This window comes from Calliphora vicina, chromosome 2, assembly GCF_958450345.1.
Source record: "Calliphora vicina chromosome 2, idCalVici1.1, whole genome shotgun sequence".
Classification (NCBI taxonomy): domain Eukaryota; kingdom Metazoa; phylum Arthropoda; class Insecta; order Diptera; family Calliphoridae; genus Calliphora; species Calliphora vicina.
In genome coordinates, this window is record NC_088781.1 from 112,978,837 (window position 1) to 112,996,998 (window position 18,162).

General features: G+C 35.4%; 1 protein-coding gene across 6 annotated transcripts in view; it reads right to left on the reverse strand.

Moving 5' to 3' along the window:
- osp (outspread) overlaps positions 1 to 18,162 on the reverse strand; it is a 302,097-nt gene that overhangs the window by 12,530 nt on the left and 271,405 nt on the right. For all 6 annotated transcript variants that reach the window (XM_065499376.1, XM_065499373.1, XM_065499375.1 and 3 more), the window contains exons 6-9: positions 5,096 to 10,152; positions 4,790 to 4,924; positions 4,324 to 4,463; positions 2,686 to 2,835 (exon numbers count right to left, since the gene is read on the reverse strand). In XM_065499376.1, coding sequence (XP_065355448.1) covers positions 2,686 to 2,835; positions 4,324 to 4,463; positions 4,790 to 4,924; positions 5,096 to 10,152 — 5,482 coding nt within the window. The remainder of the gene's footprint in view (positions 1 to 2,685; positions 2,836 to 4,323; positions 4,464 to 4,789; positions 4,925 to 5,095; positions 10,153 to 18,162) is intronic.

An 18,162-nucleotide genomic window follows, 5' to 3' on the forward strand; every position in this document is an offset into this window, starting at 1 on the left:
TACGAATGAGTTATTTAGTTGTCTATTGAAAAATATAAGTTTCATTAACATCAAAGACATGATCTTGTTTTTGATTTTTGTCCATTGAACAAAGCACTGTGCGACATCCCATTCGCAGGTATGACCAAAAAAAATATTTTTTTTAAACGGCAGTTTCAAAACCCCATTTAAAATTTTTAAAAATTTTGTTAAACAAATTTGAGAATTTTTGATCATCTCATTTCGGATTTATGGACAATATAATAGGGAATAAAAATATGAAAAAATTATGAAAATATCTAAATAGTTTTCCCTACCTGCGATTTAAATTTTGCAATTTTCGAGAAAAACTAATTATTTGGCCATATTTTGGCGAATGAGCTCAATTTCCTTACTTTTATGAATATTAAGTAGATCCTCTTCAGAATATTATAATCCAGATAATTCTAAATATACACTGAAAGTTTTTTTTCTAAAATTAGAAAATACTAAACATTAAATCGTGAGGTCAAAGTAAAATTTTTCAATATTTGAAATTTCTGATGGAATGATTGCGAAATATATATTTTTGGGCCGATTTTGATGAAACTTAAGAAAAATATAACATGAAGTCTAGTTTTAATAATAATAACACAAAAATGGAAATTAACCCTTAATGGCACTTGGGGTTAAAATGACATTAAACTTTTATTGTTGCTTCGAAAATGTCGAATTTTTGCCAACGAATCGTCATAAGCGGGAAGTTTTGCTTTTAATTTAAAAAATAGTCCACCGTAGAACATCGATTGCTCACCAAAGCTTATGATGAATGTGATTCAACTTGTGAGAGACAGTTTGTGCTCAACAAGAGTTATTTTTGGGAACTACTCAAGCAGCAATTTCAAAACATTTGAGAGCAGCAGGATTCATCCAAAAACTGGGATATTGGGTACCATACGAATTGAAGTCGACAGAGCTTCCCAGCAAAAAATGATGCTTCCTCGGAAGCAGGTTTGTAAGGCAGAGAGCACTTGTATACTGCTACCACTTCGCATGAAAATTTACATGATTTTTATATGGGATTCCTCGCGTAGAGGCTCTGCATAAGGAATCCAAAATAAGCATATTTCACAGCTTTAAAATTAACCTGATTTCATCGAATTAAATATGTGCAAACAATTGTGCACATAGATTTTAGAGCTGCTGAGAAGCAATAAAATCTTACAGACCCAGTGATTGCCTAACAAGAAGCGCTGATTTTTTCTAAGTACTTCACCACCTATACGAATAGCTTAATGTATGCCTTCCAAAATCATTTTTGTAAGGCAATAATTTTAGGAAGCAATTAATGTAGCAGTAGAAGATGCAGTAATCATATTTATTGCTTCCAAATCCGAAATATTTTTTGCTGGGTTGAAATCCGATTTTGCACTTCCAATGTGAATGAAAATCATTTTTGTACTGAGTCATTATTTGCGATGAAAAATGGATCCATTACGATAACCCGAAGCTTAAGAAAATGTGTGTGAAGCCCAGCTAACCAGCCGAATCGATACTAATACCAAATATCCACAGCGCTAAGGTAATGCTCTGTAGAGCAAAAGGCTCCTATTATGAGTTGCTGAAATCAGACCAGACCATCACAGGAAACCATTACCTTTGAAGCGAGCATTGACAAAAAAACATCCAGAATATGCAGGATGACACGAAACCGTAATATCGCATCATGACAACACTTGGCCATATGTTACAATACCTGTTAAAAAGTATTCAGAATGAAATAATTGGTAATTACTTCACCTGTGTTTGTTTCGAATGCTCTCTCTGGGATACGCTTCACTTTGGAACAGATTATCTGATTTTGGCTTGATTCGTTCTTTATCTCAGAAGATCAGCAGTTCTATTGGCACGGAATCCAAATCATGTCAGAAAGATGGGAAAAGGTCATAGCTAACAATGGCCAATATTTTGAATAAATTTATATTGTACAAATGTTTCAAAATAAAAGCTATCAAATTGAAAAATTCTCGCATAGACAAAACAGTTATACACATTACTTTAAATTCAACTCCAGAATTAACACAATTGGGTTCATTAACCATACTATGCGTCCTTGCGATAGGGCATCGTTACAAAACTCAAAATTACAAATAAGGGCGTATTGATAAACTGACACATTTTGTTTAAGAATATCTTTGCCATTATCCTTGAAATCATGCCCATAAGGAATATTTAACAAACATAGCGGGAACACAGCTTTTTTTATAACTTTACTCCACATTAAAAACGCCAATCTTAAGCCATTAAAATGTATCTTTACATTGCAGTTTTATAGCTTATTTAAGGCAAACTATGCTTACATTTATTTATGTTTTCTCAAACAATCCCTCAGTTATTATTAACACACAAGAATGAAAAAAAATTAAACAAGAATAGGATTGGTCTCATCTTAATGTTAAGAAAAAAAACTTAGTATGTAATTTATTACTGATTCTATATTGTCATATTCTCTGATGTAGCTTTCATAAACCATGATGAAAACGAAAGAAAAAAAAATATTTAAGCACGATTTCTGAATAAATTTCCCATTTCAACTGAATTCATTTTCAAATTGGTAATGTAAATAAGAGCAAACCAAAAACAAAAAAAAGATACGAAAGAAATATTTATGTATGAGCTGTAACAAATAAAAATATATGTATGGTTTTACACAAAACTGATGATTACCTTAATTCCAATTGTTGCATTTGTTGAAAATGTTTCAGTTTTTGATTGGCAACACGTAATTTCTCTTCTAAAGCAGCGTTTTCAACACATTTGATGGAATATTTTTCGGAGAATGATAGAATTTCTTGACGCAATTCTTCCAATTCTTCTCTGTAATTATATGGAGTACACAGAGCAAGACATAAAGAAAAGAAAAATTCAGTATTATTTAATGTATGACTTATAAATCATCTTTAGTTTTTTTGATTTTTTTTTTTTTAAATTTTACACATAATAAAGGGAATATAATAGTAGTATAAGAAATGCATACAGCTACAAGTACTAGAAGGTTTTATGTAAGTAATATTTCTTTACAAGCCTATAAACGGGGGTAGTGAGGTAAGTTTGGTTAAGTTTTTGTTTAAAGAAGTTTCCATTATATCCTAAAGTTTTTCAAATTACTAAAAATTAATTAAGATTTCTGCTAAAAGTTGCAGTTTAAATCCATCATTCGTTCCCGAATCCTCTAAAAATTTTCATTTAAGGTTCTGTTAGTTCTGAGGTCTATCTGCAGTTGTCCACTAACTTGAGACTTCAGAGTCTTTGGCACGCATTTGACTGTCAAGATATTTTGTCAAATCCCTTCTCTTTTATTACTGTACCTTTTATCAAATCTGTCGGAATCTCAGCACAAAAGACACTACATTTGTCGTCAAGTCTACATGACATTCGAATGTATATCTTCGCTATCAGCTCCCGAATCTGTACTCTCTTCTGTAGTAGGTGTAATTCATGTAAATTTAAGATCACTGATGTTAACATATGTTCAATCATCTTAAACGTATCTAAAGTTAAACAAATTTTAGTCCAGAACAATCTAATCTAATCATTAAATTACAACCCGGGTTTGGGGTATACCTGCTTTAAGTTTTGTATATCAATTTAAAGCAGTGACCTGCAAATACAATAATCCAACATTCGCGGTTTAAATACTCAAGCAAGCTTAATCCCCAGTTCAAGGGAAAGTCCTTCGATAAATCTATGTTTCCATATGCATTGACGGAGAGTATAGTTGACGAAAGAACCCGACATCTACTTCAACGTTTGACTGCAGCCCTGGTTTGGGGTATACCTAGTTTAGGTTTTGTATATCGATTTAAATTAGTGACCTGTAAACACAATATTCCAACACTCGCGGTATAAATACTCAAGCAATCCTAATCCCCTGTTCAAGGGGATAAATCTATGCTTCCATATGCTTGACGGAGAGTATAGCCGATGCATTGATGGAAAGAACCTGAGATCTACTCCGACGTGTTCATAGTGAGACGCAACAAATTCGCTGGCTGGGTGATGTTGAAAGAATGAGCGAGCATAATGAGAGAGAGGAAAGATTGTTAGCTCCAAGTTGAAGACCAAGACTCCATTGGAAATATAAAGTGGAAGAGGTCCTCAAAATCTATGGATAATCCTATTGGAAGCAATTCTCACAAGTTCGAAGAAAATGGAAAATGTTTCTTTATCATTCAAAGTACCATTAAGTTTTCCCATTTACCACACTTACCAAACAAACCTCGCTTACTCGTCTTAACAATATTGTAAAATGATAAGTAAAATTAAGAAAAACGCTAAACAAAAAATTGTTCACAAAATACATACTCCTTCGCCTTGGTTGAATCTAAAGTACGTTCGCCTCTTTGTTGAAATTGTTTAAGAAATTCTTGTTTAAAGCGTGCAACTTCACGTTGTACTTCACTTTGGTGTGCTTTACGCATGGCATCAAGAGCAGCTAATGTAGCCTAAAGGTGATGGTTAAACAAAAAAAAATATAAAATTAAAAAAAAGTACAAAATGTTAAAGAAAAATGTAAAAGTATCAAGGAAAAATCAAGGTTTAAATTTTGCTGTTGCAAGTTTAGCAGCAGCAGCAGCACCAGCAGAAAAAAGGAGTTACCAAATGAAAACAACAGTGTCTGAGTAGATGATTTCTGCCTCATAATTATATATGACATGGTTGTTATACTTATGTATGTTAGTCTTATACCAATGTATATAACTACAAGTACATACATAAATTCATATGTACATTGTACAGATACACAGAAAGTAGCCTTAAGTCAATTTACCTGGGTTTCTTCAGCCAAGGCTGTTTCCTTTTCGATTAGCAAACCTTCAATTTCTTGCTTATGCTTTTCCTCTAAATCATTTAGAGTGCGTCTATGCGACGATTCCATAGCTGACAAACCCTTTTCACAAAGTGTCTGAAAAAAAAACAAACCAGAGCAGAACAGAACAGAGACGAATGTTAATAAAAATATGATAAATGATCTTTAAGGAAAATTTGCATTTTGTTAAACAAAAAAATACCTAATCAAAACTAAAAATCAAGTTTTTTTTCAAGGACAATATTATAAAAACTAACAAAAACTCACCCTCAATTGTTCAATTTCCGACTGGTAACGTTGACGGAACGACTCCTCATCCACAACATTTGGCAATTCGGAACAGTGTGCCATCATTTGATCGCCATATGCCTGCTGCAGGCATTCCATTTGTTTGCCATGCTCCATTTCCAGCAGCTCTAAACGTTTCTCAAAACGTCTACTTCTCTCCTGTTCTTTGGCTAGCTGTGACTGTATGTAGTCGCGTTCCTGCAACAGCATTACATACTCATCATCTTGGCGTGCACATTTCATTGTTAATGCATCACTTTCCTCCTGATACGAACGCACTTTTTCCTCTTCCGCCTCGAGGCGTTTCAATAACTCACGCTGTTCACCTTGGGTGGCTTGCACTGTTAGCTCTTTTGCATTGAGCCTCTGTGTTGCTGCTTGCAGTTCACGTTCACGCTCCTCCATTAGCTCTTCGCTTTTGTTCAAGTCTTGGTTGATGGCATTCTTTTCGGCCTCCAGGCAACGTATGGCTGTACGTTGGTGTTCGACTTGTTGCATTAGAGCTGTTAAATCTTTGGCATGTGACTGTTGTAAACGTAAAATTTCACTTTCATGCTGTTCCTGGAGACTGTGCAACTTTTCGCGCACCTGCAAACAATGCTGACATGAGGCATTCAATTTGCGATGTACTTCTTGCAGAAGTTGATCGGCTCGTTTGCGTAATTCACAGCATTTGTGACAAACATCTTGTAGACTTTCAATGGATATTTCGGTACGTGGTATGTGTTCATTGGATGATGTGGTGGCCTCACATTGCAATGCGATTAGAGAGTCTTCCAATTGACTGAGGAAGGTCGAAATGTCACACAACACCTGGCGATCGCTAAGAAAATCAACCGCATGTTGCTTATACATAAATTCAAAATCTGCTTCCAGGAGTATATCATCTGAATTATTAATTTGCAGATCATTTGAAAGTTCCTCAAACAGATTTTCATATTTCTGTAATGCCGTAATACCCAATCGTTTTACCTCCTTCTCTTCATCCATCTTCGAGGCAGGATGTGAGGCATAATCTCCTCTCAAAACATCAATGCGCGCATCTACCAAGGCTTTGTGAGCTATGATATCGGCAAACTCTGATAGCAATTGTCGTCCCTCAGATGCCTTATGTTCGTGCTGCAAATGCATGCGCCATTGACCGCGTTTCATGTGCTGCATAGTCTCCTCATAGCACTGTGTCAGTTGTGTGACAGCCAATTCCATTTCTCTTCTTAAGGCATCGTGTACCGCATCAGCGAATTTCTCGAAAGACAAACGCTCCTCGGAAGTAAGAGTGTATCCAAAGGATGGAGCAATAGATGATTCTAGTCTTTCGGCGTTGCGCATCATAATATGAGCAATTTCAGATTGCACTAATTCAGCATTAACGGTTTCTTGAGCTTGACGCCAAGCTTCCTGAACAGCACCCTGCACTAAGTCATTGGTAGACATGTAGCTTAAAGTTTCAGCCGCCAAGCTGGTGGCCAAGTTTTCCATGGCATTGTTTTTATAGCGTTTGGCAATAACATTGATTTCATTCTGCTGACGCAAAAGATCATCTAACATATTTTGGTCTACTGGTTCCATAGCAATTTTGACATCTTGTTGAGCTTGAGTACCATGGCTCTTTTGATAAGAAGACAGTAAGAGACGACGCGCCAAAACTCCTGCCAATATATCTAGACTTCCGCTAGTTTTCACTGTGCATTTTCCTTGCAGCTTAGCCTTCAGCATAGACATAAGATGTGAAGTTTCCGCCACTTCAGCCCTAGTTTGCCGTTCGCAAAATAGTTCAGGATTTTCAGCTCTCTCTACAGAGTCTCTTAGCTTTCCAAAGCATACACTTTCAAATGCTATTCTTTCGGCTAATAGCTCCAGATCTTTACGTTTGGTCAACTCATTACGTTCTCTCAGCATACGTCTTTGCTTTAGCAGTTCTGCCAATTTACACCTCAGCTGAGATTCTAATTGGGTTAAAGCTTTCTTAACAGGACTAGAATCGGGTAACATATAGACACTGGGTTGTGGTAGTTCATGATGGGTGCTTTGCAAAACACAGGTCTCAGTGGATTCTCTTATTAACTTGACCACTTCGTGCAGACAACGCTCCACAAAACGATACGAATCCTTGCGTTCAGTTATGGGTGATACGGAACGTCTAGTGCGGGAAGATCTTAAATTTTGTAATTGACTTAGACTTTGCTCTAACCGATCTTTGCTGGTAACCAAAACACTTTCCAGGCATCTTAAACGTTCAATTAAATGCTCTGATAGTCTCATATTGCCAGCAGGTGAAGCCCTTGAAGGAGAATCTAAATTTGGTGTAGCCGAATTTGGTGTGGGTGTACATGAAGAACTTCTAGAGCTAGTTACTCCATCACAACGTTTCTCCAAATCATTAACTCTTACCAAAAACTGCAGGGAGTCAGAGCATCCCACAGCCGAGAGACTTGCATCCAATGATCGTCTTCTGGAGGATTTTTTAATGGAGCTTCTAGGTGCTTGTGGATTTTCCATAATTGGCTGCTTTATATCCAAGTGATGAGTTTTCTCCAGCTCATCTATTTTATTTTCCAATTCTCCCAGTTTGACTTCCAGTTCTTTGGATACGGTTAACTGTTCTTTGCCTTTAAGTGATAAGGATCTTCTACGTTCGGACTTTGCTAATTTCTGTTTCAAAGTTCTAACTTGCCTCTCTGACGAACTATATTTGAGGGTAAGATCCTGTATTCTGGCAGCCATCATTTGTGATTGAGATTGATCTTGTATCTCCTTGCGTTCCAGATCTTGTTTCAGGGAAGCGTAGGAAATTTCCAAAGAATCATATTGATTTTGTGACTCCTTCAGTTCCCGCTTCATGGCTCTTATTTCATTGACAGCCTTTTCAAAACGACCCTTTAGCTCACTATATTCCTCAGCCAAGGAATCACGCTCTAATCCATAGGGATCAATGTCATTGATTTGAGTTAGATCGCTTAGAGAATCCATGCGTTTCATTTTACTTTTCTGAAGATTTATAAAACTGGCTGGACTGTAGCTTTCCATTTCCCTTAAACGTTTATAGAGATTTTCATTCTCTTCAATGCCACGCGCCAGGCGATCTTCTAAATCTTTTATTTTTCTTTGGCCTTCCTCCAGTTCATCCGTTAGTCTCTCTATGATTTCAGAGGCATTTCTCTTGGCATCTTCTAGTTGTGTGCTAAGACTCTCTCTGACTTCTTCCATTTCATGTATGCGACTGTTAAGCTCTTGCTCAGTACGCTCTAGGGTATTGAGTAGTTCAGACATGCGGGTTTCTCGTTCTTTGGCTTCATCTCTTAACATATCGCGTTCCTTTTCCACTACACTCAAACGAAATTGCAGTTCCTTATCCACATTCAGATTGATTTCTTCGTGGACGGTGTGAATAATAGGCAGTTCATCGGAACCCACGCTATCCACCGTGCTACGTCTCGAAGAGGGTGGGGATGATCTTGAACGTTTGTGCATTCTGGGGCAGGGTGTGGTGGTACGTGGACGCATTCTATCTTTGGCTCTCATGACATTAAGGGGTGCAGGTGGTGAGGGTGACAAAGGAGAACCCCAATCTCCTATACTATCGCGACGGCCACCTTCAGAGGCCGTACGATACTCTTCATCCGAAGAGAAATGCATGGCAGTCTTTGGTGTTATGGGAGTCTGGGGACTTATTAACGAAGATTTGGGTGAAGTTGAACTACTGACATTGGTGATTATCACCTGGGGACTAGTTTCTGTGGTTAATTTTTTCACACTCTTGTTACTGCTGCTGTTGTTGTTGTTGATCCTTTGTGCCTTTATGAAATCCTTTTCAATTTCACTTTTCATATCATCACTTGTATTATCTTTGATTATAAGCTCTGTTGTAGTCATAGATTTATTGCTAACATTATGATTTTCATTCGTACCCACCAAGGTAGAAGAATGCTTCATCATGCTACAATTGCTTTGGCTGCTATTATTATTATTATTGCTATTGTTGCCGGTGCTGCTATTGCTGCTGCTGTTGTTGCTGGTTTGTATGACTACAGCAGGATTTTGTTGCAGACCTGCAGCGTTTCGTAGAATTGCTATCCAACTATTACGTGAGTTGGGCGATAGACTAGCCAGTATTAGGCGCCGCTTATCCCATGTTGTTAGTTGGAAAGCATAATTTCTATTCGCATTCACTTCGGCCACATTTGTAAGACTATTAACATCCAATACACCATCCAAGACACCACGTTCCTCTGAAACAGGATCACGATAATAGAACAGAGCAGCACCACTTAAAGTGAACCAATGCTTCGTCCAATCACCAGTACGATTATCTTGCTTCATTAGCCAACCTTTTTTGGCATTGAGTGATTCAACAACTGAGGCCGGAATGGTGTTGTTGGTTGCGGTTGTGCTGGTGGTGGGTGGTGTTGCAATATTTGCTGTCGGTGGTGGTGGATTCACACGCAATTCTACTGTTTTGGCCAAATAGTTAGAGGAGAGATCATCTAAATTACAACCACCATCGGGATCGCCACGCTCGAGAGCTTGTTGTTTTTGTTGGCGTCGGTTTAAATTTTGATTGCTTTGTAGTTGATGTTGTTGCATTTGATAACGTGGACTAGATTTGCTTCTGCTGTTAATGTTATTTGTGGCATTCGCCTGGTTGGAAGATGACACCATAACTGGTGGAATTTTCTTAACAATGGCGGATACTATGGCGGGTGTTGAATTTGAGGCCAATGGCAATGACTTTGGTCTTAAATGACTTTGTGTTTCTAATGCTGACGACGACGACGACGACGATGTATGTTTTGTGTTTGGCCTATAGAAATCGGTTTCATCTCTAGAATTTTTATCATCTTGTTGATGTTGCGTTTTGTTATTGTTGTTGTTGTTGCTGCTGTGCTGATGCAAATGTGTGTTGAGCACATTGTTAACAGCCGTTGTTGTCCAACGATTCTTTTGTTGTTGACTTAGATTGGTAATGGTATTGGCCAGATCCTTAATGGTCTTTTCATCTCGCCGTATATCTTCGATTAGCAGACAGGGTGGTGAAACTGCAATTAGAACAAGAAAGTACAAAAAAAAAAATAATTAATTTATATTTGTGAGATTTGATCTTAGAATAAAGGCGTTCCCTTTAAACTGAAAATGATTGCTAACTGGTAATTACTTTGTATATAAAAGTGTTTTTATACAAAAAAAAAAAAAATATATAAATTTAACAAAATGTTTTGAAGTAAAATTATTAAGTATTTTTAGTTGGTGTTCACTTAATAATTTATAGTTCATTTTATGCGCATAAAAATCATGATTAAAAGTCTGATATTTTTTTTGTTGTTGTTGTTGTGTTTTTTCTTGAGTGCCAAAGAAAGACAGCAGTGAATGAGTTTGAGTTTAAAAATAACGATTTTTTTTTGCTGCTGCTTCATTGTCTTTAGTTATATTAAAAGCATTCAAAACTTATGTTATGTATATTTATTATCGAGTTTATTATGAATATGAATCAGTTTTAGCCAAAATCAAAATCGATTTATAAGAAAACAAAAAAAAAAAAATCCCATCACTGTCTAAACAACATACTCATGTAGTGCGAACAAGTATTTAACTGAAGTGTTAAGGGGACCAGTTTATTTTCATAGTTCTAAGAGAAAATTTAAATATTATTAGTAATTCTAATTATGTTTTCACACTTTTTAGTTGGATGGGGGTCATTTGATGGTAAATTGTTAAAAAATAAAAGAAACAACCTAATAAACCTTTGTCTGTTAGTGTAAAACATGCTACTGTCCAATATGCCACATTAAATTTAAGGAGATCATGCTGTAATCTTTAATATATTCCTTGGCAGTGTGCTATCAAAAATAAGCAAAATCGGTTTTGGTGGAGAAAAAGTTATGAAGCAAAATGTGAGACAACCTTGTAAAACATTCTAATGCTGATATTCAAATTGGAGCTTACAAGTGAAAAAAGTTAAATACTGAAGAACTTTACTCTAGTTTTAAATACAGTGTATTCCTTATCGTTGAAATAAAAGAAAATAAAACAATCTAATAAACATCTGTTAGTGTAAAACACGGTGCTGTCCAATGTGCCGTACAATATTTAAAGAGATCGTGCCGTAATCTTCAGTATTGTTCTAGTGTGAAAAATCTGTTTGGTAGAAAATAAAATATGAAGCAAGATATGAGGCAACATTGTTCAACTTTGTAATCCAGATAAAAATAAAACTAAAGTCTTTTTTTCTAATTTTAAATACAATGTCTTTCAAGCGAAGAAGATATAACCAGGGCTTATATTCAAAAACGTCTAACTGCAGTATAAATAAGACTGCATATAGACCTTTTTGAATATTAGCACTCAATGTATTTATTCAGTATATTCATTATAAAAGATTATCCTGGAATCTGAATATTAAAAACAGGATTAACAAGACCTATGTGGTCAGCTACTCCTGCAATTGGTACTAACTAGAGAACTGGGCCGAAGGGTATCAATTGGATCTTGAAAGCAGTTGTTAAAACAATTTTGTTCAAGGCCACTGAACGGGTTCTAAGGACTATTGCAATACTGATAACAGGCGCTGTAAGGTCTACTTCTTCCAAGGAACTTTTTACTATTTTAAACTGGCTACTGGTGATACAAATGGCTCTCAACTCTTCTTTGAGACTGAGTGCTGGCTGCTCTTGTTCTGGTAAGGACCTTGAGCACACTCAGATACTGCACTACTGTGGAAACATCCATAGAAATGTCAATTATTGCATCGCAAACAATTTTTTTTTCCATGCAATTCCATAAAATTGATACCGAATAGGGATATATGGCTACCCGGACTCTAACTCCCTGATGATGTCATAAAGCTAAATGGAGTAATAGGTTGGGTGGTCATTTCTTTATCGAGAACTATGGAATAAAATTCTATTTCAGGCTTCCTAACTTCTGCACTTCTCTTTAGGCGGAAATTAAGTACTGCCACAAAACGTGCATTCAAACGGCTGAGGTACTATCGAATATCTGAAGATATACACTGAGAAAAAAGATTCGTAGTAGCAACCGAATTTGTTGCCAATCGAATGATTCTGCCTAGTGATCGAATTTTGCGGTTGTGGCTACGAAATCAAAGAAATGGTAGCAAAACTTAGGTTGCTTCAATCGAAATTCTTCTTTATCAACTGACTTTCAGTTACTAGAACCCAAAAACTCGATGAGTGCAACCGAATCATTCGATTGGCAACACATTCGGTTTCTACTACGAATCAGTTTTCTCTGTGTATGTATGTATGTATATTTACTGATAGCAAGGCTGCCGTTAACGAAAACATGGATGTCTTCACGACAGGCTAACCAAAGTATGCCTGGTATTCCTAAATGTGATTGCAAGACATTCTAGGATAACGTGTACATGGCTCCCTGGGCACGATGGAAATCAGGGCCAAAAAGGGATCGATGATTGCTGAGGAGGAGATTATCCCTTTGCAGGTATTTTCCTTGCAAAATTTTAGATGGTTGTACAGCAGAAACTATATGAAAATACACAGAACAGGTGTAGTAATGAAACCACATGTGTTATAGAGAGGCCGCCCTGGCCAGTATACGATGTCGGTAGGATGAATCGACATATAGAATTCCGTCGTGAGCAAATAAGGCTAACTGTTTATTTTATTAGAGGACACTGCATAATTGAAACATATTGTAGAAGAATAGGCCTACGGTTTAACCATTACTGTAGAAACTTCGAAACGAAAAGGAAGAAACTGTATCCAACATATACTGCCAATGCCCGGTTCTGACAAACTTGAGGAAACGTATTCTTGGAACACAATTCCTCTCCCGTTTAAATCAGTTATCAAAATGAATCTGAGACGAATCCATTTCTTCATCAGATAATCAGATTGGTTCACCTTGAAAACAACGGATGTAGTATAAATATCCTACTGTCTTCTTGGGTATCACAATGGGATCAGTTTTGAATCAACCCAAGTGAGCTACTTAATGAGTGGCTGCCGGTTTCAGATTTTCCGAAACTAAAACAGCAACTAAATATCCTAACATCGTCTGCAGAAAATCTGGTCCCTCTAACCACTTCACTGTTCCTTATGCATAACCATTGTGGGCATCATATTAGCCATTCACCGGACAAGAGAGCACGAAAAAAGAACAACGCAAAAACAAAACAAAAAAAAAACTTATAATCACAAGTGTATCATAACAATAAATAAAATGCAGCTAAATGATCCTTTTTTATGTGAATTAAAACCCAAAACACAAGCAAAAACCAAAACCAAAACTAAAAAAAATCCAACAACTACCTTAAACAACTAAGTATGTCTGACACTAGCTGCTCTTTCGGAGGATACTACTTATTCCATATGAAAAACAAAGCCAAATCAAAAACAACAATAAATACTTAAAACATTCAAGTATATAGTTAACCATTCATACTGTCAGTTAACCATCCAACCAAACAATTTCATCCATTCAAAACAAGGTTGAAACATCGACGACGTCGTCTTCGTCTTCGTCATCATCATCAGCAGCATTGTTGTCGTAACAGGAGCGCGAATACTATGTTTATCTTGATTGGGCTTCTTTTTGTTTTGTTTTTATTTTTTTTTTTGGCTGGTGTTCCTGTTAAAGTTATTATTGGACTGTTTTTTTTTTAGTTTTTGGGTTTTTTTCTTTTCTTGTATCACTTGTAAATGTGAAACAACACTTACGAAGAATTCAGTACTAGAAGATATACATGCAAACACTCTCAAGGAAAAGGAACAGGATTCCGTTGCAGCATATGTTTATATGATTATTATAGAGATTTTCGTGGTTGGGTTTTTTTTTTCATAACTATCCTTGGTATTGCTGGGTACCCTACCCAGATTGAGGGAGAAGTTATGTTGACAGCAGTTTTGAGAAAATGACATCTTAGTTTCAGTAGAAAAGTGAATTGTTTGTATTTAAATATTTGCCATTGTCTTATACGAAGCTGAGAGAAATTTTAAACAATCTGGGAGACTCTGTTTGAGATATCAGGAAATCTGAAAACCTTAAAATTTGACGACCACTCCCAGTAATTCATAGTTAACTATCTGTTTGATAACATCAGCAGTTTTAGTACAAAAGCCGGAATTATTATAAAGACTTGTGAATCTGTTATACTTTGTCTTATATTTATTTATAACTTCTGATGAATTAGTCCGAATCAATTCCAGACAAAGTGCTAGAATGTCATGAAGCCATATTGATTAAAATCTTTTATCTTAAATTATTTCTTTAATGTAGTAACTTCTATAGTCGTCCTTTACTTTATCTTTTATTTTATATGTGAATTTTTTCTTGTGATTTTTTTTTGTCTTCATATTTACTCTGGTATGCAATCTCAGTTGTTTTAACGATTAATTTAGTAAATATGCTGGACGTAATATAAGAAAAAAAATTAAATAATTCAAGGTCAAAATATTTTATTAAATAAAGACAAACAAAAAAAACATAATAATAACACAAAAATGGTTTTAAAAACAGTGCAAAATTGAGAAAATTATATAGTTTTGGAAAAGTTGAAGTATTTTCAAAATCCGAAAAAAGTATCTAGAATTATTAGTTTTATAAAATTCAATTATGACAGATCTTTATTAAATCAATCTTAATTTGAATTAATTTCCCTTCCCTTTTTTGCTGCTAGCCAAGCTTCAATATCTTTAAATAATTGTAAAGGAACTAATTTGTAATGGAACTTTTTAATTAAAAAATCTTTCTAAAACATCTAAATTAATTTCTGCACTATGTTCTAATTGAATTATTAGCAAACAATCTATAGTTAGATATATAAAAAAACCCCTTCTAACTGTTATTTGTATTCTTTTATAAACATTTTTTCCAATATCTCTTTGTAATCATAAAAAATACACTTATGATCTAAGCATACAACGGAAAACCCAACGTAGTAAATTCGCCACCCTACTAAAACTTGGCATTTTCTTTGGCAAATGCTAATAAAAAGAAGCAATAGATAAAGAAAACAGTTCCGCAATGTATAAAACGTGACAATGAATGTTAACATAATATAATACATACATTTAGCTACAAGACACAATCTTCAGAGCAAAAAAAAAAAAAAAAAACAGAAAAGCAGATAAAGTACCAATAGGTAAGTACAACAAGTACTTGTACTGGTACTTTATAGACAGACAAATGCAGACAAACAACCAACCATTGAATGCCGGACCTGACACTGACTAATTACATTTCATCAATAAGCACAAGTAGGGTGAAACATTTTAAATACAACATGTTCCCGGGCATTGCAAATTTGAAGAAAAGGCGACGACAACAACGGCAGCAGTAGATACAACTTGCTGAAAAAAACGTTGTCCATAGTCAGACGACAAAAGTTTATACTTGCCGTCCTCATAGTTTATACTTGCAAAAAGATGAAAAGAAAAAAATTAAAATTAAAAGCAAAACTGAAATTGAAGTGAACGAAAAAAAATACTCCTTGAAAATATTTCCGCCTAATAGCTTTAAGGCATATTAAAAACAGACTAAATGAATAGTGTATATAAAAGAGCAGGATGAAAAGTTCTTAGAAAAAAGAATAGAAAAATATAGCAATTGAATCACAATATTACATACAATTGAAAATATTGCTGCTGTGGCTGAAAATGTCCAAGAACATCCATGAACATCAACTCTTCATCGTTCTCAGGAACTGAACATTTCTTGAACTTCTTTGAGAAGAATTTTCCACAAAGTCCTCGATATGAAGGCTTCAATTGGTCTAACCACTGAAGTCTAATGACCATCCGATGCGTTTTTGCATTGCCCAATGGTCTGAAGATTGTTTGGCAGAAGATGAAGAATTTTACCGAAAAATCGTGATTTCGGATGAAGCTCATTTTCATCTCGGTGTCTATGTCAATAAGCAAAATTACCGCATATGGGGTTCAGCGAACCCATACGTGACTATTTAGAAGCCAATGCATCCACAATGATTCACTGTTTGGTGTGAATTTTGGGCTATTTTTCTTCAAAAATGAGCAAGGAGCCTCCGTTACCAAATTTTTGTTTTCAAACATTCAAGAGAATGTCATGGAGGACGGGCCACAGCCAACTCTACCATCGACATTTAACGCTCTGAGCTTCGGAGCTGTGATTTGTATTATTTTCTGTGGGGAGCCATTAAGGATAAATGCTACACAAACCGACATGAAATCGAAGTTGCCATTGAAAAATTGGGATGAGGTACTGCCGAGCCAGTCGTGGTAGTCTTATGAATGACTAACTGAACCCGGTCCGCGTTGCTGGCCTTTAAAAAACATCTGTTTTATATTGCATCTCGATCTCGATTTTAATATACAGTTTCGGACAAAGTCGTTGATCCAACCTTTAATGTTAATACATGTAGTGGCATTTCGGCTGGTTCCAATGAATTCATAAATTTAGTATGGGAATTTCTTATTCATGCACCTAATAAACAAGAGTAAACTAAATTGTTTATTACAGACCGAAAATCAAAAATCTGACTTTACACTGTTACCCGAAAGGCTTTTCTGAAGATTCTGTGAAAATTTCATCAAAATCGGTCCAGCCATTTTTGAGTCCATACGGAACATACATATACACATTTTTATGAAATATAGGACATTAGCGGTATAATGTAAAAATTGGATTTTGCCACACCCCTCCGCCCACAGACCGAAAATCAAAAATCTGACCATACAGTGTTACTCGCTAGACTATTCTGAAGATTGACGTCAAAATCGACAGACGTTTTTGAGTTCATTCGGAACATACATACGAACATCCATTTTTATATTTATAGATATTGTGCTCCATTCAACCTTTTCAATATAACAAGAAATTTTAAAAAATAATCAGTATGTTTTATAGCTTATTCAAATTTTAAATGGCCCTTCCTGTATTAAGTGCTCTTTGGACATCGTCCAATATTTTATTGGATTGCTGCTTCCAAATAAAATAATTTATTCGTAGTAGAACCGATCTTGTTGCCAATCGATTGATTCTACCTTACTGACTATATTTTAAAGTTATAAAAAATTTTAGAAGGGGTAGCAAAAATTCGGTTGCCCAAGTCTTTTTCGTTTCATATTAATTTAAAATCCCATTGTTATTCCTAAAAACTTTTCAAATCACCATCGCATATGCATGAATTTATATTAAAAGAGGTGTATGGTAGACATTTACCTCAGGTATTTTGGTTTTTTGTAATTTTTTTTGTTCGCTTATGCAGTTTTTGTCCCCTCTCCATCAACGTATAGAGGTTTGGGGTCTATTGGTTGGTACGTGTGTGCAAAGTGTAGGCTACAAAATAATTCAAATTCAACAGCACCACATTTTCTAAATGGTTTTGTAGTCACAAATAAGAGAGAGAAGAAAAAAAATTGTGTATAAATACAAAAGTGTCTCATGTTTATGGCTGCAAGTACACTCAGTGTACTCCTTAATAATAATAATACCAACAACTAACTATAGCAACAAATTTAGTTTAAGATAGTTAACGACATTTGGTGCCATGGAAGGTGGGTAACTTCATAAACATACCACAAGCTCATACATATGGCTAAATTGTTGAGATTTAAAGGAATTAATTGGAAAAGAACTGGAGAATTTTGAGAAACAGTACAGTAAAGGTGTAATTTTAGGATATTTTTATGAAATACTTTTGCTACAAGACCTTTTGCATTGGATGTCCAGTGATTCCTATTTCAAGTTTGTCTAACCATCAGTAGCGTCTCTTCTCTATGTTATGAGCTGTTACTGAGGTACTACGGCTCTACGTGTTTGCATATTCCTACTACTACTGATCTTACAACTATCCATTGTTTATTCCTTTGAGCGCCACTTCCATATTCGGCGTAGTTCTGTCTGGTTCCAAAATAGTGGTTAATCTAAATAAGGAATCCTAGTCTACCATTTAACAATGTCTGATTTCTTATCAATGATAGAGACACAAACCACCAATAAATGTTTCAAGACCGTTTTTCCTTCATATTTGTCCTTGTCAATCAAAATATATAAGGGTAATCGAAATGAACTCCGTATATACCGGATTA